The sequence below is a fragment of the Chiloscyllium plagiosum genome, unplaced genomic scaffold (assembly GCF_037043375.1).
Source record: "Chiloscyllium plagiosum isolate Xiang-an unplaced genomic scaffold, Cpla_swu_hap1 HiC_scaffold_1, whole genome shotgun sequence".
NCBI lineage: Eukaryota > Metazoa > Chordata > Chondrichthyes > Orectolobiformes > Hemiscylliidae > Chiloscyllium > Chiloscyllium plagiosum.
In genome coordinates, this window is record NW_028270139.1 from 131,550,988 (window position 1) to 131,578,588 (window position 27,601).

The 27,601-nt window shown below is 42.2% G+C and overlaps 1 protein-coding gene across 4 annotated transcripts in view; it reads left to right on the top strand.

Moving 5' to 3' along the window:
- Window positions 1–27,601, top strand: part of dym (dymeclin) — a 548,842-nt gene that overhangs the window by 24,981 nt on the left and 496,260 nt on the right. For all 4 annotated transcript variants that reach the window (XM_043718287.2, XM_087990764.1, XM_087990771.1 and 1 more), the window contains one exon: window positions 9,485–9,681. In XM_043718287.2, coding sequence (XP_043574222.1) covers window positions 9,542–9,681 — 140 coding nt within the window. In that variant the 5' untranslated portion in view covers window positions 9,485–9,541. The remainder of the gene's footprint in view (window positions 1–9,484; window positions 9,682–27,601) is intronic.

Consider the following 27,601-nt stretch of genomic DNA (forward strand, 5'->3'; position numbering starts at 1 on the left):
GGCAATGTCAGAAGTCAGTTTTTTATGTAGTGTTTGATGAGTGAAATGCACTGCCAGCGGCAGTAGTAGAATCAGATACATTAGGGACATTTAAGTGACTCTTGGATAGGCACATGATAGAAAAATGAAGAGTATGTAGGTTATTTTGATCTTTAGAATCAGGTAAAAGATCGGCACAGCATTGAGGGCCAAAGGCACTCTACTGTGCTGTACTGTTCTGTTTATAACTGATCATTCCAACTCAGTACAGTGTTCCCACTTCCTTCACGTACTTTTTGATCCTTTTAACCTGAAGAATTATATCTATCTGACTGAAAACAATGTTTTGGCCCCTCCTTTCTATTGGCCGACTTTCGTAGGCTCACCACTCTGCGTGTAGAATTTTCTCCTCGTGAACGCTAATGGACTACCTCCCGTAACCTCAGTGACTATAAAACAGATTTTGACAGGGTGACAGATGTACACTCGTGGAACAAAGCTTTGTGATTCAGATTCAAAGTCACCTGTTTCTCTTAATCATTTTCTAAAAAAAATATTTACAGAATTTGTATCAGAATGATCTGTTACCTTTTGTCTTTATTGTCTCAATAAGAAGCCTGTTTCATAAATTCACCACTTATTCACTTAAATAATTTTTCTGTGAATTAGATATGAATATATTCCCTGATGGCACAAGCTATGCCCTGTTAAGTCTTTCTATGAAGGTGAAACATGTTATAATGCACTTCCTCATTGTCACAAAAGCTAATATGTTTATGCAGCAAGGAATGCAAGTCATATTACTGGCCTTTATTGCAATTTTGTACAGTTTTTGTGAGACCGCACCTGATATATTATGTACATTTGTGGCCTCATTGCCTCAGGAAAATTGTACTTGCCATTTAATGAAGATCCACCAGACAGGTCCCTAGGATAGCAGAATTGTACTATGAGGAGAGACTGAGAAGACTGGACTTACATTTTCTGGAGTTCAGAAGAATGAGAGGTGATTTTGTTGAAGCATACAAAATTCTTGCAGCACTTGATGGGCTTTTAATTCTTTCAAAGGATGAGGATATCACTGGCAAGGCCAATGTTTGTTGCCAATCTCTGATTGCCTTTGAATTATGGCTTACTAGGCTATTTCAGAGAGCACTTGAGAGTCAATCACATTGCTGTGGATCTGGAATCATGTCAGACTGGGAATGGACTTTACCATTTTTGTGACTAGCTTTATATTTGAGATTCTTTTTGTTAATTGACTTTAAAATCCGTCAGCTGGCATGTTGAGATTTAAGCTGTTAAGCCCAGAGCTTAATTTAGGCCTCTATTACTAGTTCATTTGTTTTACCACTAAGACACCATCCACTGCTAATGAACCAACAGTTATTGATGCAGAGGAACAGCTTGTGATGTGGAAGCTGATAAATTCTGTCTGTATTATGGGGATGACTTTTCCCTGTTTGCGTATCTCTCTGATGGAAATTTCTTGAATGCTTGGCGCGATCAGGATAAGAATTCCAAGCTGTGCAGAGACTAATGAACTGCCAGATTGCATGCCAGAATATCCTGATGTCCTACGTCACGTGCAGTGCTTTGATCAAAAAGGCAACAAGTCCATAGCTTTATTGCAAAATCCAGTAAGCAGATTGTTGCTCATTGTGGGGGAGAAATTGCAGAGATGGAGTGAAACAATGGTGCTTTGAGTTCCACCCTAGGATCATAGTCACCAAGGAAATGCTAGTTGTCAGAGATTACTTGTCACAAAAGAGCTGGCTATGGAACCCATGTGGAGGAATTTTTCAAAGTGTTGACTTATTTGCTACAACCAAATCTCCAAGTGGTGATCCTATGCTGCTTGATCTCATCAAACAAGGAAAGCTAGCACACCTGCAACATCTCTGGAACATCTCTCTCCAATTTAGGAAGGACATGGTGCCCCAGGATATATGATGCCAAAATTATGACTTTGTAAACCACAACAATTAAGCAATAATTGAGGCATCTCCCTGTTAAGTAAAGGTATCAGCTAATATCAACCTGTTTGAGCATATCAGCTTGTTTCATGCTGTCCTCACAAACTTCAAAGTCCCTCGCAGTAGTGAATACTGAAGCAAACTATTCATTAAGGACCTCCCCACCTCCTCTGACTGCAGATACAAGTTCCCTCCACTATCCCTGATCAGCCCTACCCTTACTCTGGCTATCCTCTTGTTCCTCACATAAGTGTAGAATGTCTTAGGGTTTTCCTTTCATCCTAAAGCTTTTTCATGCCCCTTCTCACTCTCCTAAGTCCATTGTTCAGTTCCTTCCTGGCTACCTTCTCACCCTCTTAAAGCCCTGTCTGATCCTTGCCTCCTCAACCTTAAGTAAGTGTCCTTCCTCTTGCCTAGATATTCCACTTCCCTTGTCCTTCAGCCTACCATCCCTTCCTTGCCTCAGTGGGCCAAACCTATCCAGCACTATCAGCAAGTGCTCTCTAAACAGCTTCCACATTTCTGTCATGCATTTCCCTGAGAACATCTGTTCCAAGTTAGGTGCCCCAGTTCCTGCCTATTAGTATCGTAATTCCCCTTTCCCCAGTTAAATACTTTCCCATACCATCTGGCACAACTCCTGTAGACAGTGAAGATGCAACGATCATAGCCAAAGGCACAGCAATCTCTTCTGTCACTTCCTGTAGTAACCTTGGGTAGAGTTCAATACATAGGGACATTTAAGCGACTCTTGGATAAGCATGTGGGTGATAGTAAACTGGAAGGATATTGGATATAGGTTTGCTTGCTGAGCTGGAAGGTTCACTTCCAGATGTTTTGTTACCCTACTCGGTAACATCTTCAGTGGGCTTCAGGTGAAGCAATGCTGAAAATTCCTGCTTTCTATTTATATGTTTGGGTTTCTTTGGGTTGGTGATGTTATTTCCTGTGGTGAAGTCACTTCCTGTGCCTTTTCTCAGGTGGTGGTAGATGGGGTCTAACTTGATGTGTTTGTTGATGGAGTTCCGGTGGGAATGCCATGCTTCTAGGAATTCTTTTGTGTGTCTTGTTTGGCTTGTCCTAGGATGGGTGTGTTGTCCCAGTCGAGGTGGTGTCCTTCCTCATCCATATGTGAGGATACTAGTGGAAGGATATGTAGGATAGTTTGATCATAGAGTAGGATAAAAGGTTGGTACAACATCAAAGGCCAAGGGGCCTGTACTGTGCTGTACTGTTCTAGGTTCTGTTACAGACAAACTAAATTCGCAGGTGATAGCCACTAATTTGATTATCTATTCGATGTTACTTAAATTGAAGGGGAAATATTTACAGGTTACAAAGTAAAAGATCAGGAGGAAATTTTTGAAATCAAGTTAAGCAATAAGTTTAAAAAAAAAATAGAGTTTCAGGGCCAGGTGAAGTGTTGTACCTGCATGATGTGGGAATTAGTAGACCCCATTGTGGTTCGTAGTGAGCTCTGTAGCAAGTGTTGGTTCCTTGAGGAACTCTGACTCAGAGTTGGAGTCTGAGCTTTGCATGCTACTACAAGAGAGGGGTAGACTTAGGTGGATGCTGTGTTTCAGAAGGTAGTCAGACCGCTTAGATTAACTACTTCAAGTTTGGTCAGTGATCAGGGACAGGAGAGTGTGGCAAAGTTCCAAAACAATGCAACAGCACTACTTTTTGTCATTTACATAAATGATTTGGATGGGAGCATAAGAGGTACAGTTAGTAAGTTTGCAGATGACACCAAAATTGGAGGTGTAGTGGACAGCGAAGAGGATTACCTCAGATTACAACAGGATCTGGACCAGATGGGCCAATGGGCTGAGAAGTGGCAAATGGAGTTTAATTCAGATAAATGTGAGGTGCTGCACTTTGGGTAAGCAAATCTTAGCAGGACTTATACACTTAATGGTAAGGTCCTAGGGAGTGTTGCTGAACAAAGAGACCTTGGAGTGCAGGTTCAAAGTAGAGTCGCAGGTAGATAGGTTAGTGAAGGCGGCATTTGGTATGCTTTCCTTTATTGGTCAGAGTATTGAGTACAGGAGTTGGGAGGTCATGTTGCGGCTGTACAGGACATTGGTTAGGCCACTGTTGGAATATTGCGTGCAATTCTGGTCTCCTTCCTATCGGAAAGATGTTGTGAAACTTGAAAGGGTTCAGAAAAGATTTACAAGGATGTTGCCAGGGTTGGAGGATTTGAGCTATAGGGAGAGGCTGAACAGGCTGGGGCTGTTTTCCCTGGAGTGTTGGAGGCTGAGGGGTGACCTTACAGAGGTTTACAAAATTATGAGGGGCATGGATAGGGTAAATAGACAAAGTCTTTTCCCTGGGGTCGGGGAGGCCAGAACCTGAGGGCATAGGTTTAGGGTGAGAAGTGAAAGATTTAAAAGAGACCTAAGGGGCAACATTTTCACAGAGGGTGGTACGGGTATGGAATGAGCTGCCAGAGGAAGTGGTGGAGGCTGGTACAATTGCAACATTTAAAAGGCATTTGGATGGGTATATGAATAGGAAGTGTTTAGAGGGATGTGGGCTGGGTGCTGGCAGGTGGGACTAGATTGAGTTGGGATAGCTGGTCGGCATGGACGGGTTGGACCGCAGGGTCTGTTTCCATGCTGTACATCTCTATGACTCTATGACAGAAACAAATCACAATGAAAGGGTGGTCTCATGAATCATTATCACAGGGAGCCAACGAGAAAACAGCAAAAGTGATCTCACTTAGATGACTGACTTACAAAGAAACCGATCGGGAATTAGGCAGATATGATTGAGCCAATACAAGATTGACTGTAACTTGTTCATGCACTAATGAGCCAGTTAGAGTTCAGGATGTTCCAGTGCCACGTGCTAGTGAGGTTAAGAACAGGAAGATATGCCAGGCGAATGCGTGGCTAAAGAACTGGTGCAGGGGGCAAGGATTCAGATTTATAGATCACTGAGTCAGGCTGGAGCATGACAGGGAGCAAAGATAGCTCCCTCTCCATAGCTATTTAAAATTAAAAGTACCATGGTCACTAGTCCCAAAGTGCTCCCCCACTGTCACCTCCATCACCTGTCCTGCACTGTTTGCCAAGAGAAGGTCAAGTTTTGCCCCTTCCCGAGTAGGACCCTCTATACTGCTTGAGGAAACATTCCTGAACATACTTAACCAATTTCACCCCATCCAAACCCTTAACCCTCTGACAGTACCAATCTATGTTCGGAAAATTAAAATCCCATACAATGACAACCCTATTCTCCTGCAAATCTCCCCAACCTCCCTGCATATTTGCTCCTCCAATTCCTGTTGACTATTTGGAGGCCTATAGTGCAAATAACGTCATAAGCCCCTTCTTATTTCTTAGCTCCATGCACAAAGCCTCACTGGACGATTCTTCAGTTATTTCATCTCTCATTGCTGTGGTATTCACCTTAATCAAAAATTCACCCTCCCCTCCCTTCTTTCTACCACCTCTGTCGTGCCAAAGCACCTGTACCCTGATATGTTAAGCCGCCAGTCCTATCCTTCCCTTAGCCATGTTTCTGTAATGGCTAGAATATCCCAGTCCCACATACCTATCCATGCCCTGAGATCATCGGCCTTACCTGTCACCCCTCTTGCATTGAAATAGATGCAATTTAATCCAATGGGCATTCTTTGCTCCTTGTCATGTTCAAGGTTGACCCAGTGATCTATAAATCTGAATCCTTGCTCCCTGCACCAGTTCTTTAGCAACGCATTCGCCTGGCAGCGAAGAGGCTTACCTCAGATTACAACAGGATCTGGACCAGATGGGCCAATGGGCTGAGAAGTGGCAGATGGAGTTTAATTCAGATAAATGTGAGGTGCTGCATTTTGGGAAAGCAAATCTTAGCAGGACTTATACACTTAATGGTAAGGTCCTAGGGAGTGTTGCTGAACATAGAGACCTTAGAGTGCCGGTTCATAGCTCCTTGAAAGTGGAGTCACAGGTAGATAGGATAGTGAAGAAGACGTTTGGTATGCTTTCCTTTATTGGTCAGTGTATTGAGTACAGGAGTTTGGAGGTCATGTTGCAGCTGTACAGGACATTGGTTGGAATATTGTGTGCAATTCCGGTCTCTTTCCTATCGGAAAGATGTTGTGAAACTTGAAAGGGTTCAGAAAAGATTTATAAGGATATTGCCAGTGTTGGAGGATTTGAGCGATAAGGAGATACTGACAGGTTGGGGCTGTTTTCCCTGGAGCATTGGAGGCTGAGGGGTGACCTTATAGAAGTTTACAAAATTGAGGGGTATGGATAGGGTAAATAGGCAAAGTCTTTTCCCTGGGATCGGGGAGTCCAGAGCTAGAGGGCATAGGTTAGGGTGAGAGGGGAAAGATATAAAAGAGACCGAAGAGACCATTTTTTCACACAGAGGGTATGGAATGAGCTGCCAGAGGATGTGGTGGAGGCTGGTACAACTGCAACAATTTAAGAGGCATTTGGATGAGTATATGAATAAGAAGGGTTTGGAGGGATATGGGCCGGGTGCCGGCAGATGGGACTAGATTGGGTTGGGATATCTGGTCAGCATGGACGGGTTGGACCGAAGGGTCTGTTTCCACGCTGTACATCTCTATGGCTCTGTGTGACTACGAGTGAGCTAGTTAGAGGAGTCTCAGCCCTTGAGCTTGTCTGGCAGGTTTGAGATTCTTGTTCCCATTGTGGGTGAGAGTGAGCGTGGAGGGAGAATGAGCAAACTGACTATAGTGCTTTGGAAAGGATGAGGAAGATTCAGGCATAGGAGGTAAGGGGGCAGCTGCAAGATGAGAGATTGTAAACTTGAGGCTGTTGTACTTAAATGCATGCAGCGTACATTCAAGAGGTGGGAGTAAAGAGAAATTATAGTTGTAATCGGGGATTGTCTAGTCCCCTGAAGATCCAATATGTGTGGCCAGAAGCGGGTATCCTGAAGGCTGCTTTGTCTGCCTGCATATTTTGTGTGCTACAGTGGAGCTTGGAGTAGGAGGGGAAAGATCCAGTTGTCTTTGTTCATGTAGGTACCAACAATATAAGGAGAGGAGGTTCTGCTGAGAAAATGTGAGCAGCTAAAGACTAAATTAAAAATCAGAACTAAACAAATGGTGGTCTGTCCATTACCACCTGAACCACAAGCAAATTGACACAGGGTCATCAAAATCAAAGGTAATTCTGAAGCCCAAAGATTGGTGTGGGAGAAATGGATTCGAATGCATGGGATATTGGTGGTAGGAGTACTGGGGAAAGAGGGAGCTATTTCAATGGGCTGAGCTCCACCTGAATCATGCCAGGGCCAGAGTCCTGGCAAATCTCATAACTAGGACTGTAGATAGGGCTTTAAACAAAATAGTACGAGGTGGATTTTGTTGCATGGAAAGTTATGCAAAGTGTTAAAGTGAAGGGGAGTTTCTCAGCTGATGTTATTAAAGTTTCCAGAACAAATAGTAGGACAGGGAATATGGAAAGGATGAGGAAGATTCAGGCATAGGAGGTAAGGGGGCAGTTGCAAGAAGAGAGATTGTAAACTTGAGGCTGTTGTACTTAAATGCACGCAGCGTACAAAATAAGGAGAATGACATTGTAGTCCAGATGCGATTGGTAGATATGACATTGAGTGTCACAGAGACATGAGTGTAAGGGGTTCAGGGCTGCGAACTAAATATCCAAGGATGGGTATCTTTTTGAAAGGCTGCATGTCCTATTCAAAGGACAGGCAAATGTGCAGAGGGGGTGGACTTGCCTTCTTAGTAAGAAATTAAATTAAATCGATAGTGAGAAGTGATACAGATTTGAAAGGTGTCAACTGGATGACTGTACTTCAGAGTTCTAAAAGAGATAGCTGAAGAGATTGTGGAGGCATTCATGGTTATTAGAAATACCTAAAAGTTCCCTTTAAAATCTAGTTAGTGTGTGTGATTTATTAGAATAGATTAGATTAGATTACTTAGTGTGGAAACAGGCCCTTCGGCCCAACGAGTCCACATCGAGCCACCGAAGCGCAACCCACCCATTCCCCTACATTTACCCCTTTACCTAACACTACGGGCAATTAAGCATGGCCAGTTCACCCGACCTGCATATCTTTGGACTGTGGGAGGAAACCGGAGCACCCGGAGGAAACCCATGCAGATACGGGGAGAATGTGCAAACTCCACACAGTCAGTCACCTGAGTCAGGAATTGAACCCAGGTCTCTGGCGCTGTGAGACAGCAGTGCTAACCACTGTGCCACCCGCCCAAATTTATCTTTCTAATATGTAGTCCCTTTGAATCCTCTCTCATGCTCACATTTATCACAGAACAAGACCTGCAGCATAGCTTTCTGACTTTCTTGCAGCTTAACAGGAGTTGAGGAAATGCAAAAGTAAAAAGACCCTGATGGAAGTTGTGAACAGGCCTCTTAGCAGTAGACACGATGTGGGGAGGAAAATATGGTGGGCTTCAATGGACTTGGAAAATCAGATTTGTGCAATGTGAACAAGATCTTTTTTTTAATTGGAGTAGCTTGAGGTGGAGCCCACTAGGGAACAGGCAGTTCTAGATTTGGTGGTGTGAATGAGGCAGATTTCCCTAGGGAACTTAAAGTGAAGGAACCCGTCAGGTGCAGTGAACAAAATATGATAGAATTCACCCTTTTTTTCTAATGTAATGATATTAGAATGTAGTAAAGGTAACAGACGTGAGGGAGGAGCTGGTCAGGGTTGATTGGGAGGGTAGTCTAGCAGGGAAGACAGTACAGCAGCTTTGGCAGGAGTTTCTGGGGATAATTTGGGAGGCATAGCAGAAATTCAACCCAAGGAAGGAGAAACACATTAAGAGGAGGACAATGAAAATCCAAGACAACGTAAAAGCACAAGGAAAAGCATACAAGGTGGTGATAGTGGTCAGCCGGAAGATTGGGACACTTTTAAAAATGAATGTAAACTAGCTAGTTCGTAACATTTAAAATAAAATTGCAAGTTTTTAAAAAAGATGTAAAAGGTTAGAGTGGATATTGGACCGCTGGAAATTGATGCTGAGAAGTGATAATGAGAACAAAGAAATAGTGGAAGAACTGAACAGTACTTTACATCAATCTGCAGAGTGGAAGACACCAGCAGCATAACAGAACTTCGAGAGTCAGAGGCAGAAGTGAATGTAGTGGCCATCATTAAAGAGAAGGTGCTGAGGAAGCTAAAAGGTCTAAAGCAGATAAAACACCCAGACTGGATGACTGTACTTCAGAGTTCTAAAAGAGATAGCTGAACAGATTGTAGAGGCATTAGTGGTTATTAGAAATATCTATAAGTTTCCTTTAAAATTTAGTGTGTGTGATTTATTTTTATAATGTGTGGTCCCTTTAAATCCTTTTGCATGACTATGCTCACATTTATCACAGAACAAGACCTGTGCTTACCTTTCAGACTTTCTTGCAACTGAACGGGAACATTACCCATAGTGAACTTCAGGCTTATTCCAAATTTGGATGGGTAATGGAAGCAAATGGATTGATGTCGATGCATTTTCTGCAATCAGTCAGTGGTGTTTTCTTTCCATTTAGGTTCTAATTAAAGCAGTGATGGTATAAATCGAACTGGGTCTTTTGCACAAGTTGGAGATGGGAGCAAACAGCAGCAGCATTGCTGAGCTTGCAAATAACAGCTACCTTCAACATCTTGCTGGCACAGAAACCATATCAGAGAATGATCCGTTCTGGAATCAACTTCTATCGTTTTCCTTCACAACATCTACCAATGGGTAAGAAAATTGTGGAGATATATATATATATATTCATTTATGTTGAGATATACATAAATGAACCAGAAAACCTGTAAGTTTCCTAGTGTGACAGTTGCTGACATTTCAGTAGTTCATAAAAACTCCAATGTCTCCTAATTTTGACATAAATATTATTATTGTTGCCTCTTTCTTTTTGTTTGTTGGCAATTCCATTGTAAACTGTAGTGAATAGTGTGATGAAACTTGATAAATTAATTTGTGCCATTCTCCCTGATCTGTTTTTCTGTTAACTTGGCCAGACTGTTATGTTTACTTTATTTTGGACAAGGCTGTGATTGAAAGACAAGTAACTTAGCCCAGGAAATGTAAAGGTAGAACAGCATTGCAAAGTAGTTTCTCAAACTTGAAATGATGTACCGTCTAAAAATCCTATAACAAAATTTGCTGTACCTTATCGACCTTCTGTTACCACATCAATGAATTAAGCAATGTTAGGAAGACATTGCTTATTTTAACAAGCTTGTACCTGAAATATGCACTTTTAATTCTACTAAGTTGTCTTACAGGTATAAAGCACGGAAACACATCCTTCCATCCAACTCTTCTGCGCCAACAGATATCCCAAACTGATCTAGTCCTATTTGCCAGCATTTGGCCTATATCCCTCTAAACCCTTTCAATTCTTGTACGCATCATGATGGCTTTTAAATGTTGTAATCATACCTGCCTCCACGACTTGCCTTGGACAGCTTGTTGCATACAGGCACCAGCTTCTGCATGGAAAAAGCTGCCCCTCTGGTCCCTATTAAATCTTTCCCCTCGCCTTAAACCTCTGCCCTGTAGTTTTGGATAGCCTACCCTGGCTGTTGACCATGTGTATGCCCCTTAGAATTTATAAACCTCTATAAGGTCACCCTTCAGCTACCAATGCTCCAGGGGCAAAAAGCCTCGCTTTTCAGCCGCTCCCAATAGTTCAAATCCCCAATCCTGGTAATATCCTTGTAAATCTTTTCTGATGCTTTCATGTTTGATAACATCTTTCCTATAATAGGGAGACCAGGAATGAAATGCAGTATTCTAAAAGTGGCCTAACCAATATTTTGTACAGCTGTTACATGATATCCCAACTCCTATATTCAGTGCATTGACCAATGAAGATAAGTGCCAAATATCGCCATCACCTGTCTACCTTCAATCCACTTTCAAGCATTTATACACCTGTATTCCTGGGTCTCTTGTTCAGCAACACTCCCCAGGGCCCTACCATTAACTGTACAAGTTCTACACTGGTTTGCCTTACCTAAATGCAACACCTCACATTTATCTAGATTAAACTCCCATCTTCCACTCCTTGGCCCATCTGATCAAGGTCCCTTTGTACCCTGAGATAACCTTCTTCACAGTCCATTGTAGCACCAGCTTTGGTGTCTTCTGCAAACTTATTAACCATATCTCCTATTTTCAAATCAGAATAATTTTATATAAATTATGAAAAGCAGTGGACCTCGCATTGATCCTTGTTGCACACCATTGGTTGCAAATTTCTAGTCCCCAGGAAAACGACTTCCAATAATGGTTTCTGTCAATTCTATTCAGCTGACAGGCCTGTAATTACCTGATTTATACCTTTCCTGTACCCTCTCTGTAACATTAGCAGCTCTCCAGTCTATTTTATGTATTCATTCACAGGATGAGTGTTGCTGGCTAGGCTCCCGATGCGGTCTCCTCTACATCGGGGAGACTGGACGCCTCCTAGCAGAGCGCTTTAGGGAACATCTCCGGGACACCTGCACCAATCAACAACACCTCCCTGTGGCCCAACCTTTCGACTCTCCCTCCCAATCTGCCGAGGACATGGAAGTCCTGGGCCTCCTTCGCCGCTCCCTCACCACCAGACGCCTGGAGGAAGAATGCCTCCTCTTCCGCCTCGGAACACTTCAACCCCAGGGCATCAATGTGGACTTTAACAATTTCCTCATTTCCCCTTCCCCGACCTCACCGCAGTTCCAAACTCCCAGCTCAGCACTGTCCCCTTGACTTGTCTTACCTGCCTATCTTCTTTTCCGTCTATCTTCTTTTCCACCTATCCACTCCACCCTCCCCCCGCCCCTGACATATCACCTTCATCCCCTCCCCCACTCACTTATTGTACTCCATGCTACTTTCTCCCTACCCCCACCCTCCTCTCACTTATCTCTCCACGCTTCAGGCTCTCTGCCTGTATTCCTGATGAAGGGCTTTTGCCCGAAACGTCAATTTTACTGCTCCTCGGATGCTGCCTGAACTGCTGTGCTCTTCCAGCATTCATTGTCTATCCCTAATTACCGAGAGTACAGTTGAGTGTCAGCCACATTGCTGTGCATCTAGAGTCACGTTTAGGCAAGAGCAGGGTGGTGGAAGCTGATGCAGTTATAACATTTAAAAGGCATCTGGGTGGGTGTATGAGTAGAAAGGGTTCAGAAGGAGGGGGACCAAATACTGGCAAATGAGATTAGATTAATTTAGAATATCTGGTCGGCATGGACAAGTTGGAACTGAGGGGTCGGTTTCCGTTTTGTACACCTCGGTGACATTAGTGAACCAGATGAGTTTTCCTGACTATCCATAATGGTTTCATAGTCATCGTTAGACTTTTAATTCCCAATTTTTAGTGAATTCACATTCCATTAACTGGAATGGCCTGATTCATATCTAGGTCCCCAGGACATTACTTCGGTCTCTGGATTAATAGTCTAGCCACAATACCATTGGGCCATTTTCTCCCATTGTTCTTTAGGACTACTTTTGCGTCCTGTGACGATTGAATGGTTGTGACCAATGCCATTGTATTTTTATCTATGCTTTTAGTGATGTGGTCCAGTTAGCATACCAATTTTCAGTAGTAAGCTTTTTAACTTGTATTCTGTCCACAACCTCCCTTGCTCCTTTTGTTATAATCTCCAAATTATCTGCCTCCATTTGCAAAGTGCACACTTAACATTTTAGATATGTCCTGTCTTTAAAGATCATTGTTCTTTGGATGCTTAATAGGAGGAACCCATTCCTTGACTAACTGCTTACACTTGTATAAGGCCATAAGATATAGGAGCAGAATTAAGCCGTTTGTCCCATTTGAGTCTGCTGTACCATTCAATCTGAACCCAATTCTCCTTCCTTCTCCCTTTTAATCCTTTATCCCCTTACTAATCAAGAACTCATTTATCTATGTCTTAAACATACTCCATGAATTGGTCTCCACAGCCTCTGCAACACTCAGTTCCACAGATTTACCACCCTCTGGCTAAAAAATTCTTCTTCATTTCAGTTCTAAAGTCAAGTCCCTTCGCACTAAATCTGTGGCTTCAGGTCTTAATCTCTGCTACAAGTTGAAACATCTTGGCCACAGTATTCAGGCCTCTAAATATTCTGTAAGCCTCAATGAGACCCTCCCCCTCTTCCTTCTAAATTCCTTTGAGTATAGACCCAGTCCTCTACCGCTCCTCATATGACAAGCCCTTCAGCCCTAGGATCATTTTTATAAACCTTTGGTTCCCCTCCAGCATTGGCACATCCTTTCTTAGAAATGGAGCTCAAAACTGCTTGCGGTTTTTCAGATGAGATCTGACCTGAGCATTTTACAGCCTCAGCAGTACGCTTCTGCTCTTGTATTCTAGTACTTTGGAAATGAATGCGAACATTGCATTTGTCTTCCCAACTGCCAAATGGACCTGCATACTAATCTTGAGAGAATCCTGAACTATACTTCTGAGTCCTTTTGTGCTTCTGATATCCAAAGCCTTTCCTCATTTAGAAAATTATCCTACTAAAGTTTATAACCTCACATTTTCTTACATTGTATTCCATCTGTCCCTTCTCTACCTACTCTCCTAGCCTTTCCTAGTCCTTCTGCAGTTTCCTGTTTCGTCAACACTACCTGATACTCTACCTATCTTGATGTGATCTGCAAATTTAGTAACAATGTCTTCAGTTCCGTTGTTCAGTTCATTAATGTACAATGTGAGTAGTTTTTGACTCAACATTGACCTTTGCGGAACTACACTGGTCACCAGCTGCCATCCTAGAAAAGACCTATTTATTCTTACTCTGCCTCTGCAAATCAGTCGATCTTTTATCCATTCCAGCACCTTGCCCTAAAACAATGGGCTCTTGCTTAGCATCATCCTTTCTGGAACCTTGTCAAAAGCCTTGTGGAAATCCAAACAGAACCCATCCACAGGTTATCCTTTGGCTAACTTGCTCATTACCTTCTCAAAGAATTCTAACATTTGTCAGGCATGATCTCCCCTTGGTGAAGCCATGCTGCCTCAGCCCTGTTAAGTACTCCACAATTTCATCCTTAATAATGAATCTTGCCAATGACTGAAGTCAGGCTAAGTGGCCTCTTATTTCCTGTCTTCTGCCTCCCTCCCTCCTTTAAGCAGGGTCCAGTCCCCAGGACCCTCTCTGACTCCTGTGATTCTTGATAAAATGCTTTTGAGTTGAATTTAATGTTGCTTGCTGATCTTTCCTTGCAACTGACTTTGCCTCCTATATTAACATTTTTAGTTGCCTCCTGTACTTTACGTAATCTCCCTGATTATTAAATAAATCTTATTCCTGACATTTACCGTATGTACTAGTATATAGGTAGAATTTTTAAAGGTTCAATTTAGAGGTTTGACTTATACACGAGCACAAGTTTCATGCCGCAGTTTGAAATGCTGTATTATTAGCAAAAGTCGATTTGATTGCGCAACTAATCCTGCGTAAAGAAGAAAAACAGTGAATTATGGTGAAGAAAATTATCAGATAAAATCAAGAGACCAGTCTGAAAATTTAACATGTCAAAGATTCATTGAAATCCTGCAAAATCACACTGTTCAACATCTTAATGGCCTGGTATAATGGCACACTTAAAATGAAACATTTATTAAATTCTGACTGTGCAAGCGTCTTTCGTTTCCCTCCCATTTAATCTTGTATGTTATGAACCTCAACTACATTAACAAATTTGTTAAAGAATTAAAGGTATAATGTTATGTAGCTAATATAGCTCACTTTTATTCTGATATAATGGCACAATTAAAATGATTAATGTTTTAACGATTGAATGCAGAGTGAACAAAGTGCAATAAGTACAGATAGACTTAGTAACGGTGAGTGAGTGAATGAATGAGTCAATCAAAATATGCTGTAGTAACCAAGTGCGGTAAGTAGAGTTATGAATGAATACAGAAGCAATATAGTAAATAAAGTGCGATTACAGTTACCGGTATGAATTAATGCAATTTTGTTGAAGTGGATTCATGGGAACATGCAGTTTTCTTTGTAAGAGGTTTATAATGCGATATAGTAGGGTTGACTTATACGCTAGATATATGGAAAACACAAGATTATTTGACCAAAATAAGCGGATGACTTATACATGAGATCAACCTGTACACTAGTATATATGGTAGTTTAATCCAGTTTTTCCTTTTTTGTAGTTTTCTTTTCTCATCTAATATGCGTCATTTTTTTCTCTTCAAAGGAGTAGGCTTACTTTGTACTTTAAAGAGATTTTTCTTGAATCCTCTCCATTCTTCGGTCACTGCATTATCTTGCAATCAGCTTTTCAATAGATCTGTCAGGTCCTTCTAAAATTGCTGAGATTGTTTTCCAGTTCAACATTTTCATTGTTGATATTTTCTTTGCATTAATACTGTCAACCAAATTATGTTGTATTTACTGTTAGCTGGATGATCTTCAACTGTAACAGTCATTTAGCCCTACCATATTTTTAAATCTAGAACTAGATCCTGTTGGGCTGGAGAAATACTGTTTGAGAATGTTGCACATCCTGTGCACATAGCAGCAATTCTTTTCCTTCCCTATGTTTTGTGCTGATTTTTTCCCAGTCTAAATTAGGGAATTAAAGTCTCCTAATGTTGCTACTCTACTTTTGTTACATACCTTAGAAATTTGCATACAAATTTGTTCAGCTATCTCCTCACTGTTTGCAACTCTATTTTAAAGAAAACTGCCAATAACGTAACAACTCCTCGTCTCTTTCTCAATTTAAGCCAATTAGATTCTGTCCTAAAACCATATGTGAAGGATTTTCTATTTAGAACTTGGTGCTGTAACATCATCCTGAATCAGTACTCAACCTGTTTTTTTTTCTTTTTCTGTCGTTCCTCATTACATTAGTAACCCCATTCCTTTCCTGGTCTGCACCATGTCTCTTAATGCAACCATGTCATGAGAATGGAGATTGATCCTTTTAGCCTGAGAACTATATCTAAGGGCATGGGGTGAAAGCTGAGGCTACTGAGTTGGATGATTGGCGATGATCCTATTGAATACTGGAGCAGAATGGTCTACTCTTGTTCCAATTTTTGTATGTTTCTGTTTTTATAATCTGACTTGGCAGTTTCTGCCTGCAGCTTGCCAGCCATATTATGAATGCATATACAATTTAATACCTTTCTTTGTCACTTACTATTTTTAATCAATCTGCTCCCAGCAAGTTTTGAGATTTCTAATTTTATTGCTGCTTACAGCTTTCTCCTCTCACCTTTGCTGTTTTCTGATTCCCATCTTTTTGCCAAATTAGTTAAAATCTTCCTCAACAGTATTAGGTAGGTAGTCTTTCAGCAAAGACATTGGTCCTGGCTGTATTTAGGCACATTCCATTCAGGCTGGTCCCATTGCCTAGCAGTGTGATTATTTGAAAGTTTTGTAGCTAGATGAATGCAGTAAGATTGAGACTATTATTGTATGCAGTAGTTTAATATACAGCTAGCCAGAAGAGGGCACTGACGTTCTTAATTTTTTTTCTCCTCAGGTTAAAGCTTATGGTATTCCTCCATGACTATTTGCACACCAGAATTTCATAATAATTGTTAGACAAATCCTTGATCCATAAGGAAGTCGAAGGTTATAGGGCAAGATATCAAAGTGAAATTATGGCCACAACTCGATCAGCCATAATCTTTCTAAATACTAGTGCAGGCCCAAGAGGCCTATTATTATTTCATAGTCCAGATGGACTATGAATGAATGTCACATGTGGCCTTAATATGAAGAGCAGTCACATTCATGTTGTTTCTGGAGTTCAGCTATTTCATCCATGTTTGGACCAAAGCTATAATGAGGTCATGAGGTGAGGGGCCCGAGTGGAACCCAAACTGAGCAAGGTATTTCTTGATATGTACTGTTTGATAGCACTGTTGGTTATTTGGCTGATGATCAAAAGTACATTGAGCGGGCAGAAATTGGCCAATTTGGATTAGTCTTGCTTTGTGTGGACATCTCATACCTGGGCAATTTTGACATTATCAGGTTCTAGCTATATTGGAATAGTTTTGCCAGTCTCACAGCTATTCTGAAGTGCAAGTCTTCTGTACTGTTGCTTCAGTGATCTGCAAGATCTTAGATACCAGTCTTTGGCCAATTCGATTCAGTTTGCATGAAGTTGAGAGGTGATTGAAAGCATTGGGTTTTGCAAAGGTTAAGGGCCCTAGCAACATTCAGGCAATAGTAAATTATGTGCTTCAGAACTTGTTTTCCTTTTCAAGCTGTTCCAGTACTATTATAACACTGGCATCTACCTAACAATGTACAAAATTGCCTAAGTATGTCCTCTATACACAAAACAGGACAAATCCAATCCAGCCAATATCACCCATCAGTCTGCTCTCAATCATCAGTAAAGTGATGGAAAGTCTCATCAACAAGGCCATCAAGCAGCACCTGCTGAGTGGTGTCCAGTTTGGGTTCAGCAAGGGCCAATCAGCAGCTGACATCATTATAGCCTTGATTCAAATATGGAGAAAAGATTTAAATTCCAGAGGTATGGCGAGAGTGAAAGACCTTGACATCAAAGGCACATTTGACCAAGTGTAGCATCAAGGAAGCCTAGCAAAACTACAGTCAAGGATATCAGGGTTACCTCTGTTGGCAGGAGTCATACTTGGCATGTAGAGAAATGTTTGTGGTTGTTGGAGGTCAGACATCTCAGCTGCAGGGCATCTCTGCTGGAATTCTTCAAGGTAGTATTCTAGGCCCAACCATCTTCAGTGCTTCATCAAATACCTTCCCTTGTAAGAATGTTAGCCATTGATTATATAATGTTATCAATATTCATAGCTTCTCAGGTACTGAAGCATTCCCTGTTCAAATGCATCAAGATCTGGGCAACATCCAAAACAAAATCAGAAATTGCTGGAAACTCAACAGGTCTGGTAGCACCTGTGGAGAGAAAGCAGAGTTAACATTTTGGGTCCTATGACCTTTCTTCAGAACTGATTTGTAGCTAGGAAAAGGTTGGTATCTCCCCTAGAGAAGGGGTGGGGAGTGGGAAAGAATAAATGATAAACAAAGATAGAGTCGAGAGAGAGAGAAATAGTTGGGCAGATAAAGGAGTGGCTAATAGCTTGGGAATAGCTTCTGATGGAGACCATTACTGGCTGGCAATGGGTGGTAGCAGTCTGTGGTAGCAGTCTGTGATTACAAAGTGTAGTATGTGGGAGTTGGGGTAAGAACTCGTGTCCTAAAAAGATCAAACTCTGTATTAACTCCAGAAGGTTGCAGGATTCCCAAGCGGAAACAAAAGGTGGTTTTTCCAGTTGGCGCTGAAGCACTATAGCAAGTACGAGGCAGATGTTGGCCAGGGAACTGGCACTGTGTTGAAATAACAAGTAACTGGACGCCCAGGGTCATTTTTTTGCAGACAGAACTTAACCGTTCTGCAAAGCGGTTGCCCAGTCTGGACTTAGTCTCCCTGGTGTAGTGAAATGCAAGGAAATTGTTGCTTCATCTGGAAGTTTATATCTGGGGCCTTGAATAGTGAGGAGGGAGGATGTAAGTGGGCAGGTGTTACACCTTCTGCAATTGCATAGGAAAGTACCAGGTACGTGGGGGAGGTGTTGGGAGTGGACCCAGGTGTCCCAGTGAGAATGAATCCTGTGGAAGACTGCTAAGGGAGGAGAGGGGAATGTGTCTGATGGGGCCATCCTGCTGGAGGTGGGTGAAATGGTAATGGGATGGTAAATGAGGGAGTCCCTATAACTGTTTGGGGAGGGGGAAAAAAAGGCTAAGGGCTGAAATGTGGAAGATGGGTAAGACACTGCTGACACGGCTCTGTCAACCATGCTGATGAGAAATCCTCAGTTGAGGAAGACAAACGTTTCGGAAGCTCCCTAGTCAAAGTTGGCATCGTTGAAACAGTTGTAGTGGAGACTGAGAAACTGGGAGAGTGGAGTAGAATCTTTACAAGAAGCAGGATGTGAGAGCGTCGAGTCAAAGTACTTGTGGGAGTCTTTGGGTTTGTAGTGGATATTTGGTGGCAAGCCTGTCTCCTGAAATGAAAACAAATGTCAAAGAAGGGGATGGAGAATTTAGAGATGGACCAGGTGAAGGTAATAGTAGGGTGGAAATTGTATGTGAAATTGAGTTTTTCCAATTCTGGATGAGAGGTGGAAGCAGCACAGATTATGTCACTGATACTGTAGAGAAAGAGTTGTAGATGGGGGCCAGAATGTGATATTAAAGAGTTAACTTGCTTTGCTGACCTGCAGGCTAGGGTGGGATGCCTCTGGCTGTCAGACTGAAAGAAATTACATTATCATCTCCTATTATTCAGACCCATTTACATGGCCATTCCCTTACCGTTAAGAGCTATTTACATTTTCATCCCCTATTCAGAAGTCAGTTGGAACATTGCAATTGAAATTCTGACTGCACCCTACAGTTACCCAAAAAAATACAATTCACACCAGATCTAGTCATTAAGGGATGATTTGCATCACATTGTTTCTGGAAATAATATGGTCACTGCACTGTCTTGATTGGCATGTGACTGTGAAGGAGTAACTGGGGGTTGTCTTGTGAGCATTACTGACTGTGATGTAAAGATTTTATCTAAAGGAAGGACTGTTTTCTTTGTTCAGGGAGCTTCCCTTTCCATGCTCAGTAAGCACGGTGAAGTGTGTTCAGGGTTTCTCCAAAGTTTGTCATAGAGTCATAGAGATGTACAGCATGGAAACAGACCCTTCGGTCCAACTCGTCCATGCCGACCAGATATCCCAACCCAATCTAGTTCCACCTGCCAGCACCCGATCCATATCCCTCCAAACCCTTCCTATTTATATACCCATCCACATGCCTTTTAAATGTTGCAATTGTATCAGCCTCCACCACATTCTCTGGCAGCTCATTCCATACACGTACCACCCTCTGCCTGAAAAGGTTGCCCCTTCGATCTCTCTCAGATCTTTCCCCTCTCACCCTAAACCTATGCCCTCTAGTTCTGGACTCCCCGACCCCAGGGAAAAGTCTTTGTCTATTTATACTATCCATGCCCTTCATAATTTTGTAAACTTCCATAAGATCACCCCTCAGCCTCTGACGCTGCAGGGAAAACAGCCCCAGCCTGTTCAGCCCCTCCCTGTAGCTCAATCCTCCAACCCTGGCAACATCCTTGTAAATCTTTTCAGAACCCTTTCAAATATTGTAATGTGCTTAATAAATTTTGTTGGTGTTGCAGTTGCATCAAGAATGTAAACATCTCAGGAAAAAAGAACCTCACAAGAGTAGGATTTGGAACAAAGAATGTTCCATGTACCCCACAAAGAGACATAACTGTGGACCATTTGGATACCTGGGGCTACCCATTGTACATGAGGAAACTGAAGATTTAAAGGAGAAGTTCTAATTAAGGATGAACTCGCCCAGGAGGGCGGAGGTAGATGGTTCAGGCCTTTTTTTTTCCCCAGTAAGAAATGGAAAGTCATAAGATCATCCTTATAGGTGATGGATGCGTAAAGGGATTGAGGGTCTGTGGTAAAGAGGAGGCAGCTGGAGCCTGTGAACTGGAAATTCTGAAACTGAACGTGAAGTGTCAGAAGAATTGTGGATGTAAGTGGGAAGGGACTGGGCAAGGGGTGAAAAAAATTGAGTTGTGGTAAGAAGAGAGAAGTTCTGTGGGGCAGGAGCATGAAGTAAATATGGATCTGCTTGGGCAGTCCTATTTGTGGATTAAGGGAAGGAGTTTGACTCTGGTTGTGTGGTGTTAAGGGGCTATGAGCTTGAAGGCAGTGGGTGAAGGAATCACTGGATGAAATGAGATTAGTAACCATTGTGGACACAATAGCTTGGTGTTGCACGCTAAGGTCATGGTCCAGAGGGAGATTGGAGGAGGTATATGAGAGCTGATGCTCATCCTCTGCAATGGGCAGGTTTGATTACAAGTCAGGTTTGGATCACTGGATGACCGCTATTTTCTATCTGTAGATATGGCCCGGATCTTCCAGTTGCCTGCTATTTCAATACACCGCTGTACTCCCTGGCCAAAATGTGTGTCGCAGGCTGACGACAGTGCTCCAACGAAACTCAGCTTAAATTGGAAGAACAAGACTAAATTTTCTGCTTGGGAACCCTGCAAAATTCTGGTCTTGATAGCAAGTTCAATAATTTTAGGACCTGAGCACCTTCTCCTAGTCCTTACCCCAATCTCTGTGCACCAGACTTTGTCTTCACATGGGCTTCTACCACAAACAACCCATTTTTAGCCACAAACTGTCCCAATTAGCAACTGTTAAATCTCCCAGGCTAACCTTTACCCACTCGTTTGTCTGTTTACCAGTTTTTCTCTCTCTCTCTCCCTGCCCCCCCTCCCCCCGCCCCGTTCCATCTCCACTTGTTTACTCTTCTCTCCCTCTCCTCTTTAGCATATATTCTAACCTTTTCCTGGTTACAATGACTTCTGAAGAAGGGTCACCCAACATGAAACATTAATGCTGCTTTCTCTTCACAGATGCTGCCAGACCCTTTGAGTGTTTCCAGCAATTTCTGATATTTTTCTGATTTTCAGTATCTGCACTTTTGTTTTTTTTCTGGACAATACCTAGGCTGACAAGGATGAAGTAATATTCACACTGCACAAATGATAGGCAATGACCATCTCCAATAAGAAGCAACCTAAACTGGTCCCTCAGCATTCAATGCAGCTACCATCACTGAATTCCCCACTCCTCGGAGTTACCATTGATCAGAAACTCAGTAGGACTTGGCACATAAAAACAGTGCTCCAAGAGTAGGTCAGAGGCTAAGAATATTACGGTGAATAACTCCTCACCCGATTCGCCAAAGTCTATCAGTTATCTACAAGTCTCAAGTCAGGAGTAAGGTGGAATACTCCTCACTTGCCAAGATGGTGAAGTTCCAAGAAAACATGCGACACTTGACACCATCGAGGACAAAGCAGCCCACTTGATTGGCACTACAACCAAGAGCATCCAAGCCCTCCAACAAAACAGTGCTCAGTTGCAACAGTAAATACTATCTAGAAGATGGACTGCAAAAATTAACTGAAGATCCTTAGACAGCCCTTTCCACACCTACAGCCATTTCCATCTAGAAGGGTAAGGGCAGCAGATATGTGGAAGCACCACCATCTCTAAATTCCCCTTTTCAATGCACTCACCATCCTGATTTGAAAATATTTTGCTGTTCCTTCACTGTTGCTGAGTCAAATTCCCTCCTTTCAGGGCGCTATGGGTCAACCTATTGTATGTAGACTGCAGCAGTTAGAGGACAACTTAATGTTTACGAGGAACAGACAAATTCTGGCCAATCAATAATGCCCATGTCCAATAAGTGAATTAAAAAATTTGTCAGAGACCATGGTCTTTGTATCCAGTGCCTTTGGCCATTTCTTGATGTTACATGGAGTGAATCAAATTGGTTGAAGACTGGCATCTGTCTTGCAGGTGATCGTCCACTTAGCACATCTGCTTAATTGGATATGAATGCTTTGACCTTGTCTTTTGTACTGATCTGTTGGACATTTGTAGATTCTTTATCTTAAGTTAATTGTTTAAATGCTTACTACCATTCACAATTGCATGTGGCATGTTTGCAGATGCGTTTCTGCTCTTTATTTTGGCATAGATGTAGTGTTGTGTTGTAGTTTCAATGAATTGATATTCACTTTTAGATATGCCTGCTGCCCTCCTGCACTTGTCATTAAACGTTGGAAAAATGGACGTAGATTTGGGAGATGATGCTGTGGTTATCAACTTGGCATAGCACAGCAAGATTGGAGATGTGTGATCATTTTCGAGGACAGGAGGAGAGTTTCTTTTAAAGAAAAGGATAATGACAATAGAAATAAAACTATGCCAGACCTTCTAGGTTTTTATAGCAGTGTCTGAGGAGAGGGAAACTTGGGAGACTAGTCAGGTGGAAAATGAGGACAAAGAGAACCCTATTGCTGTTCTGAGGTTGGGGGAGTGGAAGGATGAATGCAAGATTTAACAGATGGGTTGGACATGATTAAAGACCCTGCCAATCTCAGTAGGGAAATCATCAGTTGAGCAAAAAGATGGCCATGTCAGGCATCTGGTAGAAGGTGGCATCATCGGAACAAACATTAAGAATAGCAGTGGAGAAACTGGGAAAATTGAATTGAATAAAATGGAATCTTTGCAGGAAGCAAGATGTGAGGAAATGTGGCTAAGGTAACTTGGGAATTTGTGTGTTTGTTGTGGATATTGGCGGACAGCCTTTCCCCAGAAATGGAAACAATGAAGGAATTGTTGAAAGGTGTGAAAGTGATGCATCAAGTCTTTTGCTCAGAGCTGGGTGTCACATTTAAGAAGGATAGGCTGGCTTTGGAGGGGTACAGTGCATGTTTACCATATATTGGAGGCTAAGGGATTAAGGGATACAATTGCTAATGCAATGAAAAGTGTTACCTTTCAAACTTGGGATTTTTGCAATTCTGCCCTGATGTGTATATTGAAATTTGTAATTGCAGTTTGCATCATGAGATTCATTTTGGTATCCAGTGGCATGGTTTGTGCTGTTTTGGAGTGACCCGACCTGCTTTTTGACTTGAAGCCTTGCTCCCTTGCTTGGCTTCTGGGTTCATGGCTTTGCCCTCAACTGACCTCTTGCGGGGAGTGGGTGGCTTTAGTCTTGCAGGCTGAGGAGATGTCTGCCGAGTTCACCGAGTTCAACAGTGATTGGTGCCATGCATCCGGCACTGTTATAGCCAGCTTTATTCTGCAGGTGGTAGTTGTCTGTATAGCCTCTTGGCACCCGTGTGAAGAATGTGGATAATGGTGTAACATGGGGAAAGACCACAAGTTAAAATCTGAGGGAAAGATTACTCCAAATAACACCACTCCACTCGGGTCATGTACTGCTGTACCATAAGCACATTATTATAAATCACGCGATTCTGTGATTTCTGGTCTGTAACGTATCAATGTTAAAGCACAGCAACGATAAGAGCAATGTTAACTGCATCTCAATATACGTAGAGAAAATATCAATGAGTAGATTTCAGACACAGTTGAGCATGCTGCTGGATAAGCACAGCAGGTCAGGCAGCATCCGAGGAACAGGGGAATCGACATTTCGAGCATAAGCCCTTCATCAGGAATGAAGTTTGTGGGCTGGAGGGGCTGAGAGATAAATAGGAGGGGAGTGGGGTTGGGGGGGGAAGGTGAGGGAGAAGGTGATTAGTTCGGAGAGGAGGGTGGAGCGGATAGATGGGAAAGGTGACGGACAGGTCAGGAGAGTGGTGCCGAGTGGTCCCACATTACCCTGGCTTTGGACCAGGGTAATGTGGGAGGAGGGGAAATGAGGAAACTAGTGAAATCCACATTGATCCCGTGTGGGGCCCCAAGGTGGAATATGAGGTGTTTTTCCTCCAGGCGTTGGGTGGTAAGGGTTTGACGGAGGAGGCCCAGGGCCTGCATGTCCTTGGCTGAGTGGGAGAGGGCATTGAACTGTTCAGCCAAGGGATGGTGGGGTCGGTTGGTGCAGGGTGTCCCAGAAATGTTCTGAAACAATCCGCAAGTTGGTATCCTACCTCCCCGATGTTGAGGAGACCACATCGGGTGCAACAGAAACAGTAGCAACAGTGGAGGTCCAGTAAATTTCTGTCGAATGTGGAAGGATCCTTTTGGGCCCTTGGATGGAGGTGAGAGGGGAGCTGTTGGTGCAGGTTTTGCATTTCCTGTGATGACAAGGGAGGGTGCCAGGAGTGAGGCGTGGATGTGATGAGGAATGGGTCTCCAGAACACTGGTAGGGGTGGGTAGGGAAAAACATCTCTGGTGGTGGGGTCCGTTTGTAGGTAGCGGAATGGCAGAGGATGATGCAATGTGTACGGAGGTTAGAGAGGTGGAAGGTGAAGACTGGGGGCTTCTGTCCTAGTTGTATTGGGAGGGGTGGGGTTCAAGAGCGGATATGCTGAAGTGGGAGAGATGTGCTGGAGGGCATCTTCAATCATGTGGGAAAGGAGATTGCGATCTTGGAAGAACGCCATCTGGGATTTTATAAGGTGGAATTGGTCATCCTGGGAACAGATGCGGCGGAGGAATTGGGAATAAGGGATGGCGTTTTTATGGGAGGTAGGTTGGGAGGAGGTGTAGTTTTGGTAGCTGTGGGAGTCTGTGTGCTTATAGTAGATGTCCGTAGTTAGTCGGTCCTCTGAATTGTACCCACATCCACCACTTCCTTAGGAATTTCATTCCATAAGCAAACCACCCTCTGCGTAAAAGAAATTTGCCCCGTGTCTTTTTTAAATCTCCTCTCCTTAAAAATGTGCCCCATAACCTTGAAATCCTTCACCCCAGGAAACAGTTAATGATAATTGTCTATCTATTCTTCTCATTATTTTATAAACTTCTATCAGGTTGTCTCTCAACCTCCAATGCTAACCAGCCCATCTGTGACAACAATAAATGAAGCTCAAACTCTCTTTTTTTTTATCTCTCTTTTTAGAAAATTATTGAATTCAATTCATAGTCCTTTCATTTATCTATATTGTTTTCTGTATCCCTTACCATCCCTACAAAATGTCACGTATAATTTTTGTTCCATTAAAGGCAATATGTTTGCTTCTTGGTACCTTTTTTTTCAATGGAAAGTATGGTCTATTCCTTGTTCAATGATTGATGAATGAAACAAAGCGTCTTTATGGTTTATTGAATCTAAAAGGCAGATTTTTACACAGTTCCCCTTTGAATGACCCCTGTAGTCACAACTGTATTGGGCATAAATAAGAGGCTGAGAACAACCATCAGTGCTAGAAATGCTGATAATACAGTCCGCTTTGCAAGGCTACTTCAAATCAAATGTGGGCTGCTGGGAGATTGTGAATGTTATTTTTCAGCTGACTCCATGTCAGCAGCAGGAGAACAGCTGGGTGTTCACTGCTTATGGATCAGAATTAGAATGAGCATTTGTTTCTGTCTGTTGCACCTTGAGGTCTGTTAGAAACAGGTTGTTGGATAAGCTAAAATAAAACAAAGAACTGTGGATGCTGGAAATCTGAAACAAAGACAGAAAGTATTATAGAAACTCAACAGGTCTGGCAGCATCTGGGGGGAAAAAAATCCAAGAGTTCATGGTTTGAATCCAGTGACTCTTTGACAGAACTTTGTGTTGGATGAGTTGACAGGTTTTTTTGATTCTATATATTCTCCTTTAAACTACCATACATGCACAGCTTGCGCTCATCTAGGATTTAATAACATTGAGCTGATTTTGTATTATGGGTAAGCAATTTATATAGGGGATAAATTCACTCTTTAGCCTTTGTCGCATGATTGTACTGATGTCAAGCAGCTTGCAGTTGGAACTTTAATATTTTGGCGCTTGTTAATTTTGAACAGATTTTACAGACCTGAAGCTGTAAGAATTTTTTTACTTCTTCACTCATACTGCTTTCCACTGTTTGTCCTTCTTTCTGTATAAGAGTTTAGGTGGGACACAGTGAAGCAGACTGTTGAAACTGCAATGCAACATTTTCCTTGCTGGACGTAATGTAATACTTTCTCCTGTGTGCTTTACAAGGCATTTTTCATGGTTGTTACTTGTGACAAGTCAGATTTTGATATTTTTGTTCCACGTTTCAACAAATACTGTTGGTTTTTTTCATTTTCTGAGAGGAGAGAGGGTCTTTTTGAATGCAGTACCTGAAAAGATAGTGGAAGCAGATTAAAGTGTAACTTTGAATTCAGAATTGGTGTACATTTCAAAAGGAAGAAACTTCCAAAGTTATGGAGAAAGAACAAGGGAATGGTTGGCTCGGGCAGGATGTATTGCTGAATCTATATGGGATTTCATAATAGTAATTGTCTTGAATCTCAGAGCAAGTTGGTTGGCTCCCTTGTAGGAGATTGTCTTGTATGGTGCAAATGTTGTTTGTCAAGTTTTAGCCCAAATCTGAATGCTGTTTAGGTCTTTCTGCTTCTGAGCTTAAAATTTTGTTTCTAATTAAAGTTAAACACTCACTTCTGACATAATGGTGGAAGGCAGGTTGATGATGTAGCTGAAGATGTTTGAGCTGAGGGCAACCCTGAAGAATGCTGTTGTTATGACCTGGGGCTCAGATGACAATCATCACAATCACATTGTCTTTCCTTTTGCTTTGAATTACTCCAGCTAATGTAGAGCTTTTATCCTGTTGGCCATTGACTTCATCTTTACTAGGACTGTTTACCACATTTGGTTAAATGCTCCTTTAACACTCAGGACATTTACTCTGATCTCATCACTGGAATTCAGCTGTTTGTGTAAATGCCTTAATGAAGTCAGAAGTGAGTTGCTTCTGGTGGACTTAACTGATGAGTATATGCATCTTGACACATCTGTTGATGACCGCTTCCATCAATTTCTTGATGATTAAGAAGCAGCTTGTGTGAATGGTAAAAGGTTGGATTGGATTTGCTCTGCCTTGAGGGCTTGAGAAACCTAATCAGAAAATTCTGAGAATGAAAATAAAAATGTATCTTTTATACCATTAAATTATACTCTGATTCTTTTTCTTTGTTTTTAAATCCTTTGAGGACGAAACCACTGCCACTCTGAAACATTTGTTGAGAAGTGCACACTGGGTGAAAAATTGAGAAACTTAAGGTAAACAGATCTCCAGGGCCAAACTATCCTAGTTTACTGCGT